The sequence below is a fragment of the Asparagus officinalis genome, chromosome 9 (assembly GCF_001876935.1).
Source record: "Asparagus officinalis chromosome 9, Aspof.V1, whole genome shotgun sequence".
Taxonomy (NCBI): domain Eukaryota; kingdom Viridiplantae; phylum Streptophyta; class Magnoliopsida; order Asparagales; family Asparagaceae; genus Asparagus; species Asparagus officinalis.
In genome coordinates, this window is record NC_033802.1 from 9,630,750 (window position 1) to 9,650,278 (window position 19,529).

The 19,529-nt window shown below is 37.3% G+C and overlaps 1 protein-coding gene across 1 annotated transcript in view; it reads right to left on the reverse strand.

Annotated features, from left to right (window-relative positions):
* LOC109823752 (eIF-2-alpha kinase GCN2) overlaps window positions 1-19,529 on the reverse strand; it is a 53,453-nt gene that overhangs the window by 24,810 nt on the left and 9,114 nt on the right. Inside the window, exons 6-13 of the mRNA XM_020390121.1 lie at window positions 18,617-19,084; window positions 18,055-18,177; window positions 17,890-17,976; window positions 17,721-17,816; window positions 17,499-17,613; window positions 15,088-15,205; window positions 14,487-14,541; window positions 14,042-14,211 (exon numbers count right to left, since the gene is read on the reverse strand). Of these exons, the coding sequence (XP_020245710.1) occupies window positions 14,042-14,211; window positions 14,487-14,541; window positions 15,088-15,205; window positions 17,499-17,613; window positions 17,721-17,816; window positions 17,890-17,976; window positions 18,055-18,177; window positions 18,617-19,084 (1,232 nt within the window). The remainder of the gene's footprint in view (window positions 1-14,041; window positions 14,212-14,486; window positions 14,542-15,087; window positions 15,206-17,498; window positions 17,614-17,720; window positions 17,817-17,889; window positions 17,977-18,054; window positions 18,178-18,616; window positions 19,085-19,529) is intronic.

A 19,529-nucleotide genomic window follows, 5' to 3' on the forward strand; every position in this document is an offset into this window, starting at 1 on the left:
TCACCTGTCAGTAGAGCATCAACACAGGGAGCAGCCAATACATAATCTAGCAGCATAGCCCTATAATCTTACGCATGTTAAGTCTACAACAGAGCTCCCTTAACCTCTACTCCATGTTTCCTGCATGCACTTTGCTGCAATCAAATCCTGCTGCTATCTTAAAATCCCATGAAATCACAGTTGAAGTTGAAGTGGACATGTAACAGTCAATGTGGCCCTATCCTGGACCAGGTCTCACCAACCTCAGCCTGCTAGCAGTAAGCTATGAACCCTTTATGTACTTGGGCTGTCAATCCCGAGGGAAATACAGTCCAGGCTCAGACTAAGTAATTGGACCTGATGGGCATAGCTATTTATCCTGTATGTGTAGATAATGCAAGTTTAAGGCTGGCCCCTGGCTACAGTTCTTGTAAATTGTACTATAAAGTTAACTGAAAATACAATAGTGCTCTCACACGTGTTGAGGTGAATGTTATGTTCTAGCTTTTAAAACATGCAGCCAGCAGGATTTAAACTAGTGACCTTCCGAGAAAGCCAAAAGATTATGTTACCACTACACTACTCTATTTTGGTGTTAAAATGAAAAGGTATGCAAATATAAATAATTAATAATAGATTCAAGTTTTGACCAGCAAATGTTTCCTTGTAGACTAAGGTTAAAGCCCAGCCCAAACTCTTCTGTCCGTTAGGTTAAAAAGAAATTCATATGCCCAGGCCTACATGGATATAAATCCCGCATATTGGCCCCTCCTAAATGGTTACAGTTACCTCAAGGAGGATTGTAAAATGGAGGTTGAGACAAAGTGAAAGACCAACATAAACAACTCTATGAAGAATACAGATACCAAAGTGACCATGTGAATACACATGGGCATAAATACATAGGCTGTGTTTGGCAACCACTCCAGGATCAGGATTGATGTTGGCCCCAAATTGGGGAAAAACTTTGTTTGGGAAAAAGGTGGCTGTTAAACCAGATCATTGTCGGGCCACCTCTCCCTTAGTCTAAACCTAGTGTGGTTCAGGATAAAATGGGGCCAGGATTGAGCCTGGCCAGTTCTGTAAGGCTTGCGAAAAACAGCCATATTGTCTCCCATTTCAATAGATGGGCAACAGAGTCGAAAACATTTGAGAATGGAAGTTCTCAGAGGAGCAGAGGGCCAAAAGCAGGCTTCAAAGAGTTGTTTGAAGTATGGACAAGTTCTCCTCTGACAATGCACACATATTACATGTTCAAAAAATGTAGGAAAACATTACATGATCAAGTGGCTGTTATCTTAATTGATTCATCTGTTATGTATTCATGATACTCGTACAAATAAGCATATAGCATATAACTAGGCAACCCACAATTTACTAAATTCATTTCCAACTTTTCCACCTTCAAATCCCTAGATAGATCTGAAACCCTGATAATGCAAAAAAACATCATCTTTGTAGACATAGATCACACGAGGAAGGAAAAGTCGACTGGCAAACATCATATAAAATGTTGAAGAATGCAAACACATACACATTATCTCGAATTTCAACATGGTAGAAAATAACCTTGTCAAAGTAACAAATTACATAACATGCCCTACAGATGATGCTTGGAACATGGCAGAGTCCACATAGGTTGCGATATATGAAGACACTAGATCATAAAGGTAGATGATAATTTTCAGATTCCTTAAATAAGCATGTGATGAAAAATAAATAAACTAACACATCTTCTATAATAAAGCATTAGCACATGCATTCAAGTAGGCACATTATTTCCATTGCTTCCCAGCTATGTTGCATGGAAATGGGTGTAGGTGGCAGAGGCAAGCTTTTAAATGTCAGATGTCAGGTTCATGTAAGACGGCTAAAATTCATGTCAGATAGCAAAAATCGATGATATATCGGGGGACATGTATTAAATGTCGAATTGTCATATCAGATGGATATCTACTCAATTTTGGTCACCAAGATGGAACACACTTGTCTTATTATAGCTTATCCAACTTAAGTTGAATATTCAACATTAAGACATAAGTTGTTTTCCATTTCTTAAAGGGAAGCAGTGGAATATTATGCCAAATAAAAAATACAAATTGTCAAACTAGTAACTTTCAAAGTGCCTTGCTTAAATACAAGTCCATAGCGAAGTTCGCCCAAGCCACAGCGAAGTTCACTCAAGTCTCATGCGAGCTTCACTCTGAGCCCAAGCCCAAACCAATCTGAACCAAGCCCATATGAGGCTCTAAGCAAAGTTTACCCAAGTGTACTCAAATCCATGCCGCGCAGCCACGGTTCCATCCCATACAAGAATGTGGGCTACCCACGTTCGAAGTTCGCCCATAGCCATTACTACCCTTTTTGGTGAAGTTCATTCAGCGAACTTCACCCAAGTCAGTTTCACGAGCTATTTTCAAGAAAATGTGGGTTAACCCACTAACTCCGATTTAATGGCCATTAACCCACTCTCCTAGATAAATAGAGGGAATTGCTCATTTTGAAGGGGATTAATCTTGGACAGCTTGCATTATTCTTGGCAAGGCTTTTTGTCATTTGAGAAGAGAAAGCGATTCGTGCACGAGCAATGTTGACTATTCTTATTGATCTTCATCAGTGTTTTTAAGGGCGCGCGCCTCATTGTGCCTCATGCGCCTTACGATGCGGGGCGGTGTCGAAACGCCCCACATCTGATGTAGCAGCGCCTTTTGCGCCTCGCGTACATCCTTACTTTGTGTAGGGTGCATATAGTACATATCCTCATATAGTTTTATTTGTTAACATTTCAATCTAGTCTTTATACTTGATATTCCATATCCCAAAAAGTAAAATAAATCCATTAGGCCTTTTTAATAGCCTTCAATTGAGGACAATTACTAATCATTTGCTTGGATATTAATCTTGATTTAACATTTGATTTAAAATTTTATGAATTTTGCTACTACGTTGGGTGTTAGCATTAGAAATTAAGGCATTATATTGTGATTTTGTAGTAATATATTATTTATCATGATATTTTTCATGTAAATTCTAAAAACATGTTTTTTCGCGTTTGATTACATATATTAAAAAATTATGTGTGCGGTGTGCGCCTCGCATCACTTGGGCGCGCGCATCGCGTTGCGCCTTGCGCATGTGCGCATAAAGATGCTTTGCGCCCCCCCCCCTCGCATTGCGTTTTGCGCATTGACAACACTGATCTTCATATATCATCCTCATCAGCCAGTCATCTAACTTAACCAACAATCTTTAAGAGAGAATTTATTAGAATCTCTTCAAGATAAATAGTCATCTATTTACTCAGAGATCGTCAATCAGCTAAAGACCTACCGTCCTTAAGTCAGACCATCAATGAAAAATAAGAACGATTTTCCATCGGCAGTAAATAACCCAAATCTTTATAACATTTTATTGTTTCTTATTTCATGAAATTGTAACTCTTATTTGTAAGATTATCAATTTTAAGAACGGAAACAATTCCCATGGTGACACTCATAATCTTATCGAATGACATTGTCAGAATTCACACTTTGCTCTCATACCAACATTCTTTGCTTGCTATTTATTTGGTCTACATGGGCCTGAAAATAAGTTAACTTTCTGTGTGCTACTAGCATCGAGTTTTGATTTTATAATTTGATCGACCTAATTCTAACTGCGTCGATGTTTCTAGTACAGCAGGGAATTGCAATTATTGCATGTATTGTATCAGGTCCTTAATCCTTATTAGGTATTCCTGTTCGGGAAGAAGCATTGCCAAACCAAGACTAAAGAAGGTTTCTAGATTCAAACCAAGACTAAAGAAGTTTCTAGGTTCATTGAACTATGAATGCTATTATGTCTACATCGTTAGATCTGATTATGGATTTTGGTTACCATTATCAGTCTAATGTTGAACAAAGCATCAATACTAACCAAACCGGATACCTCAAGTGTTCTTGTTTTTCTCCATTACTGCTCAACTAACCTAACAATTGCTTTGCCCAACTAGTTACATAACTGATTGATTACAAATTGTATTCGAACCTGAGGTGGAGAATGTGCACAGACAAAATGACGCGAAAGCATAAGTAGAAACAATATAAACTCACAAATCCAAGTACACATAACATAAATAATTAAAAGGGTAGAACATAGGTCATAATAATTATTCAATCATCATCCATGTGTTTCCCCGCATTCAGAATGGGGCTACCTTAGGAACCCGCCTCAAAAGTGCCATGCCTTTGCTTGTTTCAATTGTATTTTGAGTTCACCAAGCCTGATACTATCAGATTACGTGTGTGAGCGCATGTTTGCACATGCTCGTGTGTGCATGCGTGTGTCATATAGTTGAAGAAACCTAGTCTAATTGTGATAATAAGCTCATGTCTCATGTATCATCTTCTAATAAGTCCTTTAATCCTTTGGTGTAGGGACAAAGGAAAAAGGTCAAAGTACTTCTTGAAGTGAGATCCCCCAAGGAGGGCCCTCCATAAATTTTATTGGCCGTCTAAAAATGTGCTAACCACAAATATTTGAAATCCTGGTATAGGTCCATTTTGGTAGTTTTTGGTTGGAAATAACAGTGCGACAATATAGTTAATTTAATCACAAGATTAATATCAACTGATTCCATTTTTCATTCGCAAACAGCACTGTCAAACCAAGTCTTGGTATCTCAAGCCTAAAACCCTGTTATGTACTCTGTACTATCAAATATTGGTCTGCATTGGTCATTATCAACCAATGTCGTTATTTGTGGCTTTAATTGGATTGGATAAACTGTGCTTAACATCCAAGATGGAATTGTCAATATTTTGGACCTCGCAACCAATCATTTATTGACTGTTTGAGTTGCACAGTTTCACCTTACATGTATTTAACATCATCTACCTTTTGTTGTGTCAATTGCTTGAATAAGATAAATGTTTTATTATTTGTCGGAGGTGTTCCTATGAATATGCATCAAAATCAGTTGAAATATAATTTTGTTTCCATTATTTATATCATCTGGATATGGTTATAACATTTGAGTGGATAATGTTGCACCTGAGAAACGAATCTTCCTAGAAAACCTCTATCAAGCAGCTCTGTCAATGAGCCATTTGCTGATACAATTCTTAAAGCTCAAGAGAAGGCTCAAGAAAAGGCTCAAGGAGCCATTTGCTGATACAAATAACACGAATCAGCTTATCTTTTCACTATAAAATTTGAGTGGATAATGTTGCACCTGAGAAACGAATCTTCCTAGAAAACCTCTATCAAGCAGCTCTGTCAAGGAGCCATTTGCTGATACAATTCTTAAAGCTCAAGAGAAGGCTCTCCTCCAGGTTGGTTGTAACCATTTTAATGTTTTTATTGTTTGCTTGTTATTTGTTTTAAGCCAACAATTGGACTCTAAACTGGTCTAATCTGTTATAAGATTAGGGTGAAAAGGGGATCCGGAAAGGCTGCGACAGGAGCAATAGGAACTTGAAAGAGAAAGCAACAACCTTTTATTTTTATTCTTTTGTAGAAGCATTTTTTTTGTTGGCGGTCATAGTAACCTTCCATAAACTTGACATGGCACGGTTTATATGTGTATGTGTGAATTTGTATATATACTCATAAATCAACTTGACCAATAGACTGTATGTCTGACTGAAGCGATTTCGAACTGAGCTTGACATGGTTTTGGCTTGAGATCATTCATATGAAGCATCACCTTTCACATGGAGAACTTGTACATAATCACTTGATTTATCATAAGACTGCTGAAAATAGATGTATTCCACGCGTACTTTGCTGAAAATTGATGTATTCTACAAGTGCCTCGAAAGTTTTCTCAAGATGTGTTCGACATTTCAGAAAATCTAATGGGTAAATTGTTCTCTTTAGCAGTTAGTTTATGTCTCACACATCTGTACAAATTTACCTCTATGTACTTGATATATCTACCATAGTACCCTGTTTCTCTCTCCTATTTTCAATGCTAGTTTGGTGCTTTTACCCTTTACATTAATAAGTCCAATAGTTCTGGGTGGTTTTGTATTATTTTGAAAGTGATGGGAGGTTTTATGAAATTTACCCAATTTAGTATCATGACAACTCTGATGTTGTGTTTATTTACAAATCTCTTTTATTTGCTGTACGCAGAGAAAGAACAGCTGCAAGCAGAAGCTAAAGCTAGAGATGCTGCTCGTAAGCGTGAGAGGTAGAAGCTACAGCAGCAGCTAAGCACAAACATGAACTCGAGCAAGGAGCAGCTCAACAGGCATTGCTTAAGGCAAGAGTTGGTTTTATTTTATTCAGTAACATGCATTAATATATAGTACAAGGTCATTGTTAGCAGATAACATCAAGCAGCGATGAGACACTGCTAAGACTATATGGGGCTATTATGACAAAATAGTGACAAAAAGCGCAAAAATAGCGGTCAAATTTAGATATGTATAAATATTCAAAAAAAAGAAAAATATAGAAAATCTAAAAGTGGATATTTGATTATTTGAAGGGATCCTAAGCATGAATAAACATGTTATTAAGGGCGGGCACGGGGCCGGATTAGCCCACAAGCCCGCTCTGTCAGCTCGCTCTTGAGCTCAGCTCGACGCAGGACGGGCCTGATTCGGCCCGCTATAATAACAGGTCGCGGGACCATGCTCGGTTGGCCAAAGCTAAATGCGAGCCAACAACCCGCTCAGCCCACAAGGCCTAACAAGCAGGCTGGCCTACATGTGATCGGGATAGCTCGCTTGTCCCGGCCCGTGGTTTTTTCAATATTGTTTAACACTTAAGAATTATATGTAAATAGCAAACTAACAATGACAAGTTAATAGGTTTTTTTCAATATTGTTTAACACTTGAGAATTATATGTAATAGCAAACTAACAATGACATGATTACAAAAATTGAAAAATAATTTTATTAAGTAAAATGTATATTTGCATACAATTACAGAGAAACACCATAAACTTAGAGATCTAATGCAGTTTGGAGTACGTTTTACATCAATGAGTAACATAATATTATTCCAGTAAAAAACATAAGAATAAAAGATTAAATATTAAAAAAATAGTAAAAAATAATTAAGTGGGCTAAGTGGGCCGACCCGTGTCATGACTTGGCCCGCATGTTCTCGAGCCCGCGAGTGGGTCGGGCTGAGCTCTAGGCCCCGGAACAAGAGCCAAAATACATCTCGCTCAACTCGTTGCGCGTCGTAGGTTGGCTCGCCTCGTCACTGAGCCCACATGACGCATGAGCCGGCCCACCAGATGAGTCAGTACGGCCCGTTAACCACCCCTAATGTAACCATCATATAATACCAAAGACAATTGGAGGAGTCTAAGAGTTGTCATTTTCGAGAAGATGAGCTGAGCAGAGAGGATTGTAGTAAGAGCTCACTGCAAGAGGTGAGAGATGTTGTGGAGGTGCTGAGGGAGGGGCCGAAGGCTGTGAGAGGCGGCGGGAAGACACCAAAAGTCGCAGGAGGCAGCGGGAATACGGGATGTGGTGGGAGGCAGCAATCGTTCTTGGGGTTAGGGTTTTCTTTAGAGTTGGATCGCAAGGGGGAGACTGAAGAGAAAAAACCACGACAGGTAATGACTTAAAACATTGGGTCTTGTGGGTGCTAATCGCATTTAATTTAAAAAAATAAACCTAAAACTTCTTTTAAATAGTGGTCAAAAGGTATATTTTACCTACAATTGCCTGATATTTGCCTCTATGGTGCACTATTGACCGCTTCTGCAAGCGGAAAGCGCATACTCCGCAATATGCATCGCTATTGGGCGATAGCGTTACGGAATAGGGCGCTAACACTAGCAGCACTGTTATTGCGGCGTATTTCTCATCTATTTATAACAGTGATATAGTATTCTATCATTTGTTGTATTCATTGAAATGAATACAATCCATGAAGTTCTATTATCGTCAGGCATTACCTATAAAGAGGGAAAAAAGGTTTAATTGCAGATAAGCTCCTTATATTATCGGCAAATTGAACTTACAATCCGTAAGTTCAATTCTTGTAGAGATATCCATGATTATTATTATTATTATGGGGGTTGGGTGGGGTGGTGTGGGGTACATATTTGCAACAATAGAAGCACAGGGTAGTAAGTTCAAATTGGCGATAGTAGGCATCTATCTGCAATTTTAAGATAAGAAAACAAAAAGAAAAACATTTTTCTACTATCTTGACTGGCCTTTCCTTTTTCGTGTAACTTGCAAATAGAAAAAACTATGAAGATCAATGAAAAATACTTGACCCTATGCTTACAACTATTCTAGGTGAACGTGTACCTAGCTTCGGGAGTTCAAGCTTAGGGGAAGTAGCCCTTCCGAGCAACTCAGGTTATGCATGAAAGATGACAATGAAGAAGAGGAAGAGGTGAAGGTGAAAACAGTTCCTCCTGCAAAAAACGATGTTGAAGAAGAGATTTATTGGTCATTGGCAAACTATTGGTTCTTTTTCATGCTCTTTTGCACATTTTCTAAGAAAAGCACTATTGAGGGCATAAGTGATAATTAATTTTAGTTTTCTTTTTTGTTTTTCTGACAGTCATAAATACAACCTTCAATTTTGGAAGTTAAATGCAGAAGTGTCATCCCACCTTAGAAGGAAGAGATGTACGATTAGTGAATACTTGGACCGAAGAACAATTTGTTTATGTCGGAACAATTTGTCTATATGCATTGATCTGAGCCAGGGTAAACGTTCAAAATTTAATGTGATCAAGTAGGAGCATTTGGGATGTGATTTTTAGTTTTTGTTTGCGTTTCTCACTGTAAAAAGAAAGCTAATATAGTCTGGGACAAATTCCTCATATATTCTCTTCAATCAATTTTGTAGGTTATCTCCTTCCAAATAGAAGGCTTGCTCTTTGGAGTCGTAGATGTGATGTCGTTTGAAGAAGCTTGTGTCGAATTTATGTGGGGCATCCTTTTCATGAAGAATTTGCTTTGTGGTTTTTTATCATCTTGTTTGAATTTTATCATATAAACTATGATGCAAAGGTTATTTGGAATTGTGATTTACTTTTGGAGCTTATGTGTTACCATGTAGCTGTATCGCGTGCTTTGAACTGTTATCTAGACATGAGTGTTGCAAGAAGAGATATTAGAGTTAATAGCATTAAAAGAAGGTTAAACTGCACATAACATGTCTCATCTATCCCTAGCCGCAATTGGCATCCCCTAGGAGTACTTGCTTTGTGGAATGTTTTAATCCCCTACTTCAATAGTTTTACTTTCCATCATGAACTCTTTCATGAGTAAAATTCTAACAAGATACTCCAAACACTATATACATTCTTCTATTACCCCTCAAGGGAATCATACTTGACCTGGATTAGTATGTAATACCTCTATTTAATCGAACACTAATAATCTGGTATTTAGAATATAATTAGGATTGAATATATTTATTAGGAGTTGAACCCAATAAAAGGTGCTTCAATTTTCTATTTGTATTGTACTGAACATCTATATATAGTACAATAAGTATGAGATAGCGTAATAGGCGTCCCTTTTGCACATAGATAAAATAATGATTAAAATTTTCTAAACGATAAAGTTTTTCTACATACAGATCATGTAGTGTGTAAATCAGAATGGACAATGTCGATCACCATATCGGGTAGCCTAATGGGCTAACTCGCGATAAGAATCGCATCTCAATATCTCATTTTATCATTTTTCTCTATATGTGTGTGCGTGCATTAATGGGGTTGGTGCAACTACATTATGTATAAATTTTGGAATAGTAGTAACTCTATGAATTGAGGAAGAAAGATCTTGAGTACTACATTTGATATATGTATTACTTTGGACGAGTTTGAAAATAAGAATACTGCTCTAAAATTGGTAGCTGAAAACTGATGACTAACTGCACTATGTCTCACAACCTCAAGGTTAAACAACGGTTGGATCCGAGAGGCGTCACATAGTATTCAGCTTGTACATCATATGCAGGAATATCTCACGAATCTTAAGAAATACAAACTCAAATTCAATTTTGTTTCGATTCTATTTCGCTCCTATAGTGGTTCGACACCACAATCACCATCATAAAATACCATCATAATCAAAATTTTCTGCAAAAAAATTAAATTGAAATCATTTTTTGGAGTGAAAATAATTGTCACTCCCACCATTTCTACTTGCTCTTTGTCCTCCAAGCTTCTGTATTATTTCCCCACAAAGCTTCAAATCAAAATCATGGCTAATTCTTCCACAAAAGCATGTAAAAATGAATATAAGAGATAGTTATACTTATAGGCCCTCGTATAGATCTTGACCATTGGATCTAAATCTTAGATCGTCCTCTCATGCAATTTACCCAAATTTAGGGGGGGTGGTCGGTTCGGGTTGACCCGTTTGAGAAATTATCGCTTGATTGAGTTAAGGGTCGGATCAACCCCTTTCCTTTCTCCTCTCCTCACCTCGTTCCCAAAAACCCTAACCCGATACCTTGCTCCTGCCCTACTAATGTGGAACGGCGACAACCTCATTGAAGGCCAACTGAGCTTATATCAGCATTTGGTTACCTCTGATCAGTACAAGGGAAGGATATTTTGGAGTGATGGAGATGTTTTTGGCTATTTTTTGAACTTCACGATAAACTTCTCGCTCTCATTAAGTTTATGTTCGAATCATGTTTTAATTTATTACTTCTTACATAGTGGGTCACCTACATACCAGAAGGAGTGGCATTCACAGGCCAACAGGGGTTCCAGATACTAAAGGATATGTTCATGATCTATGAAATGACATCAACCAGCCTAATCAACAGCCGCTTAGGTTCCCAAGTTGTTTTATTGCCTCATCTATTATAGCCACCATTTTCCCACCCTCACTTCACATTCACGACTTCGTTTATCCTTAGATGTGACATCGTCTGAATTAAAGCCGGCGAAGCCTCTACCACCTCCTAATAATAGATCTGTGGGATGACTAGATGATAAACAATAGGAGAGCTAGTATTCACTGTTGGATGGGAGGTGCAGATGAGTACATTAATAAAGCCCTAGATCTTCACTAAGAATATAGTCTGTTTCTTCTTGAAGTTATTCTACCCTACTTCCACACTAAAATTAGAGCAGATTTTCCGCAAGAATATATCAGTGGCCTTCTAGAATACCATGTCATAATCAAGGCGCAGAATAACCCTCATCAGCCTAGGGGTAAAATTTTAAAAGAAATTAGGTTATACTTTTCGAGGGACAGAGCTTATGGGATCCTGCTGCCACACTTCCAGCTATCATCGTTGGATGTCGCGAGGATAGATGGGTCATCCAGGGATGCGGCTTCTACGAGCACATCCATATACCATCAATTAAATTAATCCATATGATCCATTTGCCTAACTGAATGATAATGCAACAATAGTTTAGTTCTTAAGCTTGTGCACCTTAAACTTATGATGGGTTTTCCTAATTGTTATTGACTATGTTTTAGTTGGTTTCTGTTAGTTATTTGTTAATTAGTTTAAGCATATATGTTGTTTGTTAATTGTTATGTAATTAGGCCATGATATCTTAGTTTAGTTGGGTTTTCTTAATTGTTATTTATTATTGATTATGCTTAGTTGTATTCTATTAGTTATTGCTGATTATGTAGCCATATTTGGTTGTTTAGATCCCTAGCAATTGGATAAATTTGTCATAAATATAATCCAAATGTAGCATAAAATCAAATGAGGGTATTAAAGTGAAATAAAATTGAAACTTTGAGGTATCAATGTGTTAAGAAATACTTTGGAGAATCATATTGAAATAAATAATGCTTAATTTTAGAAAACTCCTCTCAACTAAAAGGATTGTCTCAGAAAGCCCTCTCAACTATTTTAACTTTGCAAAACCCTCCTCAATTTTGGGGTTGCTGCACATAAACCCATTAACTTCCAAAATATAACATATCCCCCCTTAATTTTTCTCACTTAACTCCCTAAACTAAAAAAATTAAAGACAAAGGAATACATGATTTAAAATGATCATATTATCCCTAAAATATTAAAAATTTTACCGTGATGTTCCATTTTAATTTCAACTTTTTTGATTAAAAATACCTCCCATGTTATCCCCTTCTTCTCACTCTATATCCATTGCTAGGTCCAAGCGGGAACCCAATTTTTCTTTATTTTTTGAAACACTAATGGTGTGTTTGGTAATCAAGGTGATTTTCATGTTGTGTTTTTGTAAAAAAACACCATGCCATGGTGTTTTTTTCAAAAGTGTTTTGAAAACAACATTTTGTTCATGGGAACTATAAAATTTGAAATTATTATAAAAATTGATAAAATAGAGATTTAATAACAGAAATTAAACTAAAAAACTAAAAAATACAATAAATTTACATGAATTGAAGGTGCCCGAATGAGAGGATTTAGGGAGGACAAACAAGTTAGGGCCTGGAAGCCACCTCCACTACCCACCGCAACTCCACTTCCACCATTTCCTCCTCCCTCAAGTCCATCTTCTTCAAGCCTACTAACCCCCCTCCTCTTCGATTCCTCATCAGCCTGAGCTTCGGCGCTGCAGGTCCTTCTCCTTCTCCGGCCCCCGCCTCTCCGCTTCCTTCGAACCTCAGCGCAAGTCCTGCGATGTCAGGGGGCGCAACACCCTCTGGGCCCTCTTCAATCATGGCGGTGGCGGTATTAGGGCCCACTGCGTCGGTCGTCATTGGAGCCGGCGAGATCGAGATCGTCGAAGATAGGATCGCAACCGTCGAAGATTCCTTCGTGACGGCCCAGATTCCGGCGAGATCGACGTCGAGGAGAGGCCGATGAAGGATCACATACATCTCGAGTCGCAACCTAAGAAACCTCCGGCCAAAGATCTCGTCGGTAGCTTTGGGCTCGGGTATTGTTTGGGGAGGAGAGAGAGCTGGGGGGGAGAAGAGGAGCTGGCGACGAGCTGTTACGGCTTGGGTGAAAAAAAAGAACGAGAACTCAAAACACATTTTTGATGTTTTGAGAAAAGCGTTTATTTGTGGGCTTTTTAATAGGTCAGGTCAAAAAACACCCCAGTTGCCAAACGCATTTTTTTTTTTTTTTAAGAAACAACAAAAACACCTCAGTTACCAAACGCTCCCTAAACTTATTTTGTGTTATTTAATTGTGTATGTCTGTTGCATGCAAATATTTAAGGAGCGTTCAAGGAAGTGTCAGTGCGGATACTGATAAAGTGCGGTACGTGCAAGGTACATGTAGGATACATGTCAGGTATAGATCAGGCTTAATAGAAGAAGTACCCAGGCAACATAACTTCCCAAATATTTTTATTCTGTGTGCATGATTTATGCACATTGTATTATGATTTTTAAATTTTCAACCAAGACGCATAACAAAAGATGAGGTGTCACATGCAAGTTTAACACAAATTGAAAAAAACAATAAAGATAATAATTAAATCATAGCTTTTTTTTACATGAAGAAATATCTCAAAGGTTAATAGTTTAATAGGCACAGGATATTGTTTCTTGAATATGCGTGAGAAAATAATGAATAGCACATCGAATACATCTATCTCATGTGATTTAGAAATTCAACATTTTTATTTCTAGGAAAACTAAAACTTTTTTTTTTGCTCGCATAAAGAAAGCTTTGTAGAGAATACTACACCCAAAAAATCATTAAACCAAAAAAATATGGCAAGCACCTATGTGCCAGGAGATGCATTTCATAAGCTACAACTAGAATAAGGAAAGATAATAAACCTCAGAATAAGATAAGAATACTATACCAGTGCCATGCAGTTTCTGAGCACAGGATTTATGTAAAGAAATGCTAGAGCTTGTATTACATAAATTCACTGATTAATTGATTTTCATTTGAATCACTGGACATGTTAAGGCACTCGAGGAAAGCATCTTCAATCTGGATAGGTTTTATATAACATTAGACATTACATAAATTTTCTAAATATTTTTAGGCACATATTAGGCCTTCCTAGAAAATAATTAAGTGTGAGCAGTTCCTGATAATACAAAATACATAATTAAAAAACTGGAATATACTATAGAATATTTCAAAACAAACAAAAAGGGACATAGACAGACAACCTGAAAAGGCAAGGTAGAAAATGGAAAAGGCTAATACCTTGGACAATACTCCATTTGTATGTATAAATATGTGGATTCATGCGAGTTATCTGACACAATATCATTTGGTATGCTGCTACTCATGAAGCTCCAACTGCAACTCTCTGCAGTTCTTGAATCACAAATAGTGCCTCCATGATAGTTACCACATTCAGTTTCAAACCATGCCTAGATGTATCATCTCTGGTAAATCAGTTAAGCAGACAAATCATACTTGATAATATTGAAGTCACTCTATGAAACAAATCAAGTAAAATCTCATAGGCAAGGGAATAATAGAAATTCTCAGCTGTTTAAGAGTAAATACTCAAATATTCATGACAGACCCAAGCCACAACGAACCCAAATGGTTGTGTGTGGTATCCACATCTTAACCATCTACACTTAAAAAACAAAAAATTAAAAAGAACATACATGGCAAGAAAAGAACAGCAGGAGTTCACCTGATAATATCGGACGACATGTTGATGCTGTAAACGCGAGAGCGTGGCTACCTCCCTGAGAACTCAAACATAATGACGCACATAAATAGTCTAATCAATATATTCAAATTTAGCAGAAAACAATTCAGAAGATTCAGAACAAAAATTTCAAGCTAAACCACAGATGAAATCGAATATTAATAGTAAACTGAAACAAGACATTGACAAAAGTATTGTACAGTACAATAACGAGTGAATAAGCAAAAAGCCTCTTGTTACTAAAATGAAAAGGAAACAAAGAAAGAATTTTACACTTATTTGTAACTATGTAATAAAGTAATTGAGTAGAATGATTATGAAAATATGTTAATAAGAGATATATACAGAAAGATTAAGATTATTAATTTGAACCAAAGACCGGCCTCAAGAGTGAAAAACCAATAAATGATCACAGGACATCCTATTACACAAATATCTAAGTAATCATAAAGGTGAAGTTGAAGAGTAGAACTCCACAGAACTACCACCACTTTTAGTTACATAACGGGCTTTCCTATTAAAAAAATTCTCAGTATATTAGTAGTCAAAGAATCCTTTTGCATAGTAACAATAATAATCACACCTCAAAATCTTTTCATTGACATGGACATCTTTATCCTTAAGTCGAATCTTTTTAACTGCATACTGTCGTCCGTCTAGCTTATTTTTGCACAATACCACATGTCCAAAACCTCCACGACCTGCAAGTAAAGACATAAAGGACAGCTGTGATCTTAATGACAAATGTCTTAACATTATACATACAAAACTAGGAAGACTATAATTAGAGAAAATTGAGAAAAGCCACTATAATTATATGAATTCCAAGTTTGCCCATCATTGTCATTGTTTGCTCTCACAACAGAACACAAACAGCAGGTGACAAAACCTAGCCCAAAACATGCTCCATGAAATTAAAATACGTGGGTAAAGCTGCTGTTAGAAAATCTACCACTCGTGCAATGACATTCGCCATCAAAGAAATTCAGTTTAGAAATATCTTGAGAAGTCGAAAGAGTTATCTGAAACACTTCTACTTGGGAGTCCTTCAAGATATTTATTCTCTTGCAACCTCTTTGACAAAGGCAAAAGAATCATTCTTATGCAGGCAATGTCACTGAAGGCCTTAAAACAAATTCGAAATGAATGGAACTGTTAAAACGAAGGGATAAGCAGTCGACGGAGCAGATGAATGACTAAAACACAATTACTTAACATCATGTGAAAGCGCATGAAGTAATAATCTCAGAATTCTTAGGTAACTCAGTTCTCTACATGGGGAATGTGGGTTACAACTTACCAGATAGTTGTTTACTTGCGAATCATGAACCATGAGAACATCAGAATTTGTTTTAGATCATCAGCTATAAAAAGAGGCACATAAAAAGAAGAAAATCTTGATTAACGAAACAAGGTTTATCTTTCATCATGTTTATCATGCTATCTTCTTTCTTGAAGATCTCATGATTCCCATTTGTGACAGTCATCAGACATGTATTTTTTTATGGAAAATATTGTTGTCTTACTAGGTGTTCAACTTTATTGTTTCTCGCTCAGTCTTGCATGAGTTCGCATCAGTAGAACAAGCCAAGGCTATTGCATGTTACTTGCAGTCTCAAGCTATCACTTGCCCTCCCTGACTGAGTGATTTGAAAGCCATTTACTCGATATAGTAGCATTGTAAATGAACAGGAGTTGCTTTCCTCCTTTCAGAAAATCTCTAAGTGATGACTTGTCAAAACCAGCTAGTTGTAAGTTCTGAGCTTAGCACTGCAGTACTCATTAGCTATGAAGCATGGCCGCCAATTTGTGCCCCACACTCCTGTCCCACACGTTTCAGACATGGGGACACACAACATGTCTGGACAGTGTAGGACTTATTCCAGCTGTGTCCAGCGCAAAATGGTTTAGAACATGGACCTGGGTACGTATTGTGTTCAAGATCAAGTAGTTTCAAACCTACTACAAAATATCAATAAGGAATTGAGACTCCCACACCATCATGACTTCCTCTCATCTCCCCCTCTATTACTGAACCAAAAGTCCCTTGACCCTGAGCTGATCTAACTTCGACCTTTTTTGTTGCTAAGACATCGATGACTCTGCCATGCCATCTGCAAACAGGCTCTGGCAGCAATGATAAGAACTCGATAACTTCATCCATGCACCACAGCAACTTTGATAAACTTCAAGCTTCATTGACACTCAAGAGATTTGACAAGCTGTGATGAGTATAAGGTGATGTGGAGAGGCTTGGCCTCTATGAAAAATATTGTAAGCAATTGATTGTGTTGATTCCTTATTGTCCATGAATGAGAGCTGTGAGATTTTCTAGATTAAAGCTTGATCTTCGGCAAGTTTCACTCAGAGAAAAATTTTTACATTTTGATTTATGGAATCCACTGGATACCTAGCACCTCACTCGCATACAAGAACATTATCGTTTCTGTTAGGATTTTTATTGTCGTGTATTTCAATGTCATAAAGTGTAATTCTTTTGCACAAGTTCATATTAGCAGTTAGAACCTTATATACGTGCAAGTAAATTTTATATATAGTTCATTTTAAAGTTATTTTCTTCTTTAATGTCCCGTGTCTGTACTCATACCTGTGTCTTTATAACGTAGCTCATTAGCTAGGAATTTTCAGGCCATAGACCTTCGCTCTGCCAAAGGAGAAGAATGATCTTCAAGCATTCGAGTAGAGTAACATGTAGAATTTTTATTATATACCCATAACTTACATCATTTTAATCTTGCTTGAACATATGCATTTTGAGATGGTGGACTACATAAAAAGTGTGTTACAAAAGAAAATATGGATCATTAGTTCATAGTTTCTGTACGTAGCTATGTGTAGTACACACACATGACCCAGCAAGCAAGAAAGGTTGACCTCAGTAGCAGGAGATACATGCATGCAGAAAGTTAAAAACTTGAGAAACATGACAGGCTCGATGAAAATGAGCAAACAATAATAAGGAGAGTTCCTTACCAAGTGAACGGATTTCCTCAAAGTCATTTAAATAACGGGAGTTTGGAGGAGAAGAAGCACTGTCCTCATTGAAGTTGCTAATGGCTTTCCAGAACTGTGAAATTCTAGAAGAAGTCTACATGATAAATCCAAGAGGCAATGTAAAAGATCAGAACAGTTTCTAATAAACCCAGCAGAAGACAAGCTGATAAGCAAATAAATATAAATAAAAAATAAGCTCACCATACGCTCTTCAAAAGCATGAGCAAAAGCTTCGCGATAGCTTGCTCTGAAAGCATCTGATTTGTTCCGAAATAAGTACGCAGTCAAACAGTATAACTGTTGAAGAACACAAGGATCTCAACACCACAGACATGCACAGAGAGAGAGAGAGAGAAGGGTGCAAACATACCCCTAATTTGTAAAGTTCAGATAATATTTCTGGGAAAGAAAGAGACAGTGATCCTTTGGAAGCGCAAGCCAGGCGAAGCAAATGTATCTAGAAAGAAAATCAAAATACATTATCTCAGAGCAATGACATATCTACAGGTGAAAATAGACTGAGACACTAACATACCATAAATATATCTTTTTTCCTGATCTGTGATTCACTATCAAATGTAAAAGAAGATGAAGTCAGATATTCATGTTCTGTCTCACAACTACCAACGTCTGCTGCTTCCTCCAGATCGAACCCTTGCTGCAACCAAACAAAAAAAAGATCCTTACGGCTCAAGCATGAGGAATCAATAGCTGACAACTAATAAAAAGAGTAATGCATGCTGATACTGTGAGAACAGCCCCCAGAGACGAATGGGGGAAAAAAGAATGCATGCTAGACAACCCAGAAAAAAAGGGACATTATAGTTGTTGTCGTCACTGTCATTGTTAATGCTAGGGCAACAAACCATATGGTCAGCAATCTAGTCATCAAGGATGCAAAAAACTAAAAAGAAAAACATTGTCAACCAAGCCTAGCATGGAAAAATTGGCAATGATAGTTGTAAGATAATAAAGAATGACATCACAAGCACCATCACTTCAACTCAAGGGGAAGCTAAAGTAACAAGAATTGGCACGCATGGTTTTTTAAATTTCACCAAGAAACAAAATACTGAATTAATAAACATTAGGACTACCTCTTCCAATGTGCTCTCATAAACCCCCTTGAAACTATCCAGTGCTGCTTGAAGGTTATGTTTCCTGGGAGATACACTGTTATCATCATTTTCAGTTTCTTCTTTCAGAACATTTAAGTTTTTAGTTACCCGTGGCATTGCACCATGTATTACAGGAGTCGACACTTCAGCTTTGGTATGCTGAAACAATTGACCATCTTTGACAATATTTACAGAATTGCCCACATCATAGGAATCTGACAAGTTATTCTTTCTTCCCACTTGGCTGAATCGAGTTTCTTCTCTGATTACTATACCAGAGTTCGTATTTGTAGCTTTTGGAACACAACTGCTCCAGGATGCTCCATCACCACTTAAATCATTGTAAAGATCGACAGATACATAAACATATGGTCCTTCAGAAAAGCATCTCCCTGCAGGATCCTTATAATTTAAGTGTTCCTTCCTTGTAGAGGCCAAACCAGGATTCTGTCAGGTAAGGAAGCATAACACAGAAAATAATCAATAATCATATTAAATCTCGAAGATGCACGAAAGCTGATATAGATTTAATCAAATTAATTAGATCAATTGGAGAACCTATGAGCTCTGGTTTGTGCCGTGTGTGCATGTGTCATGACTCATAATGATAATTTTCTGCTGGGTGAGCCCACATAATGCACATGACTCGGATAGAAGAAAATAATTGAAGAAACATACTCTGAACATGATTACTGGCAACATGTTGACAGTTTTGCGGCTTTTGCCTGATTTAAAAGCCGAGTTACTTTCTCTGTTCAAAAATTTGGCTATAGCAGGACGCCAACCTATATTCCCAGGTTTATATCATCCCACTTTTAGATAATCTACTCACCTTCAGTCATATTTGGAACATGAAACTAAAGTTATAGAGGTTTGATAGGCAATGCCATCT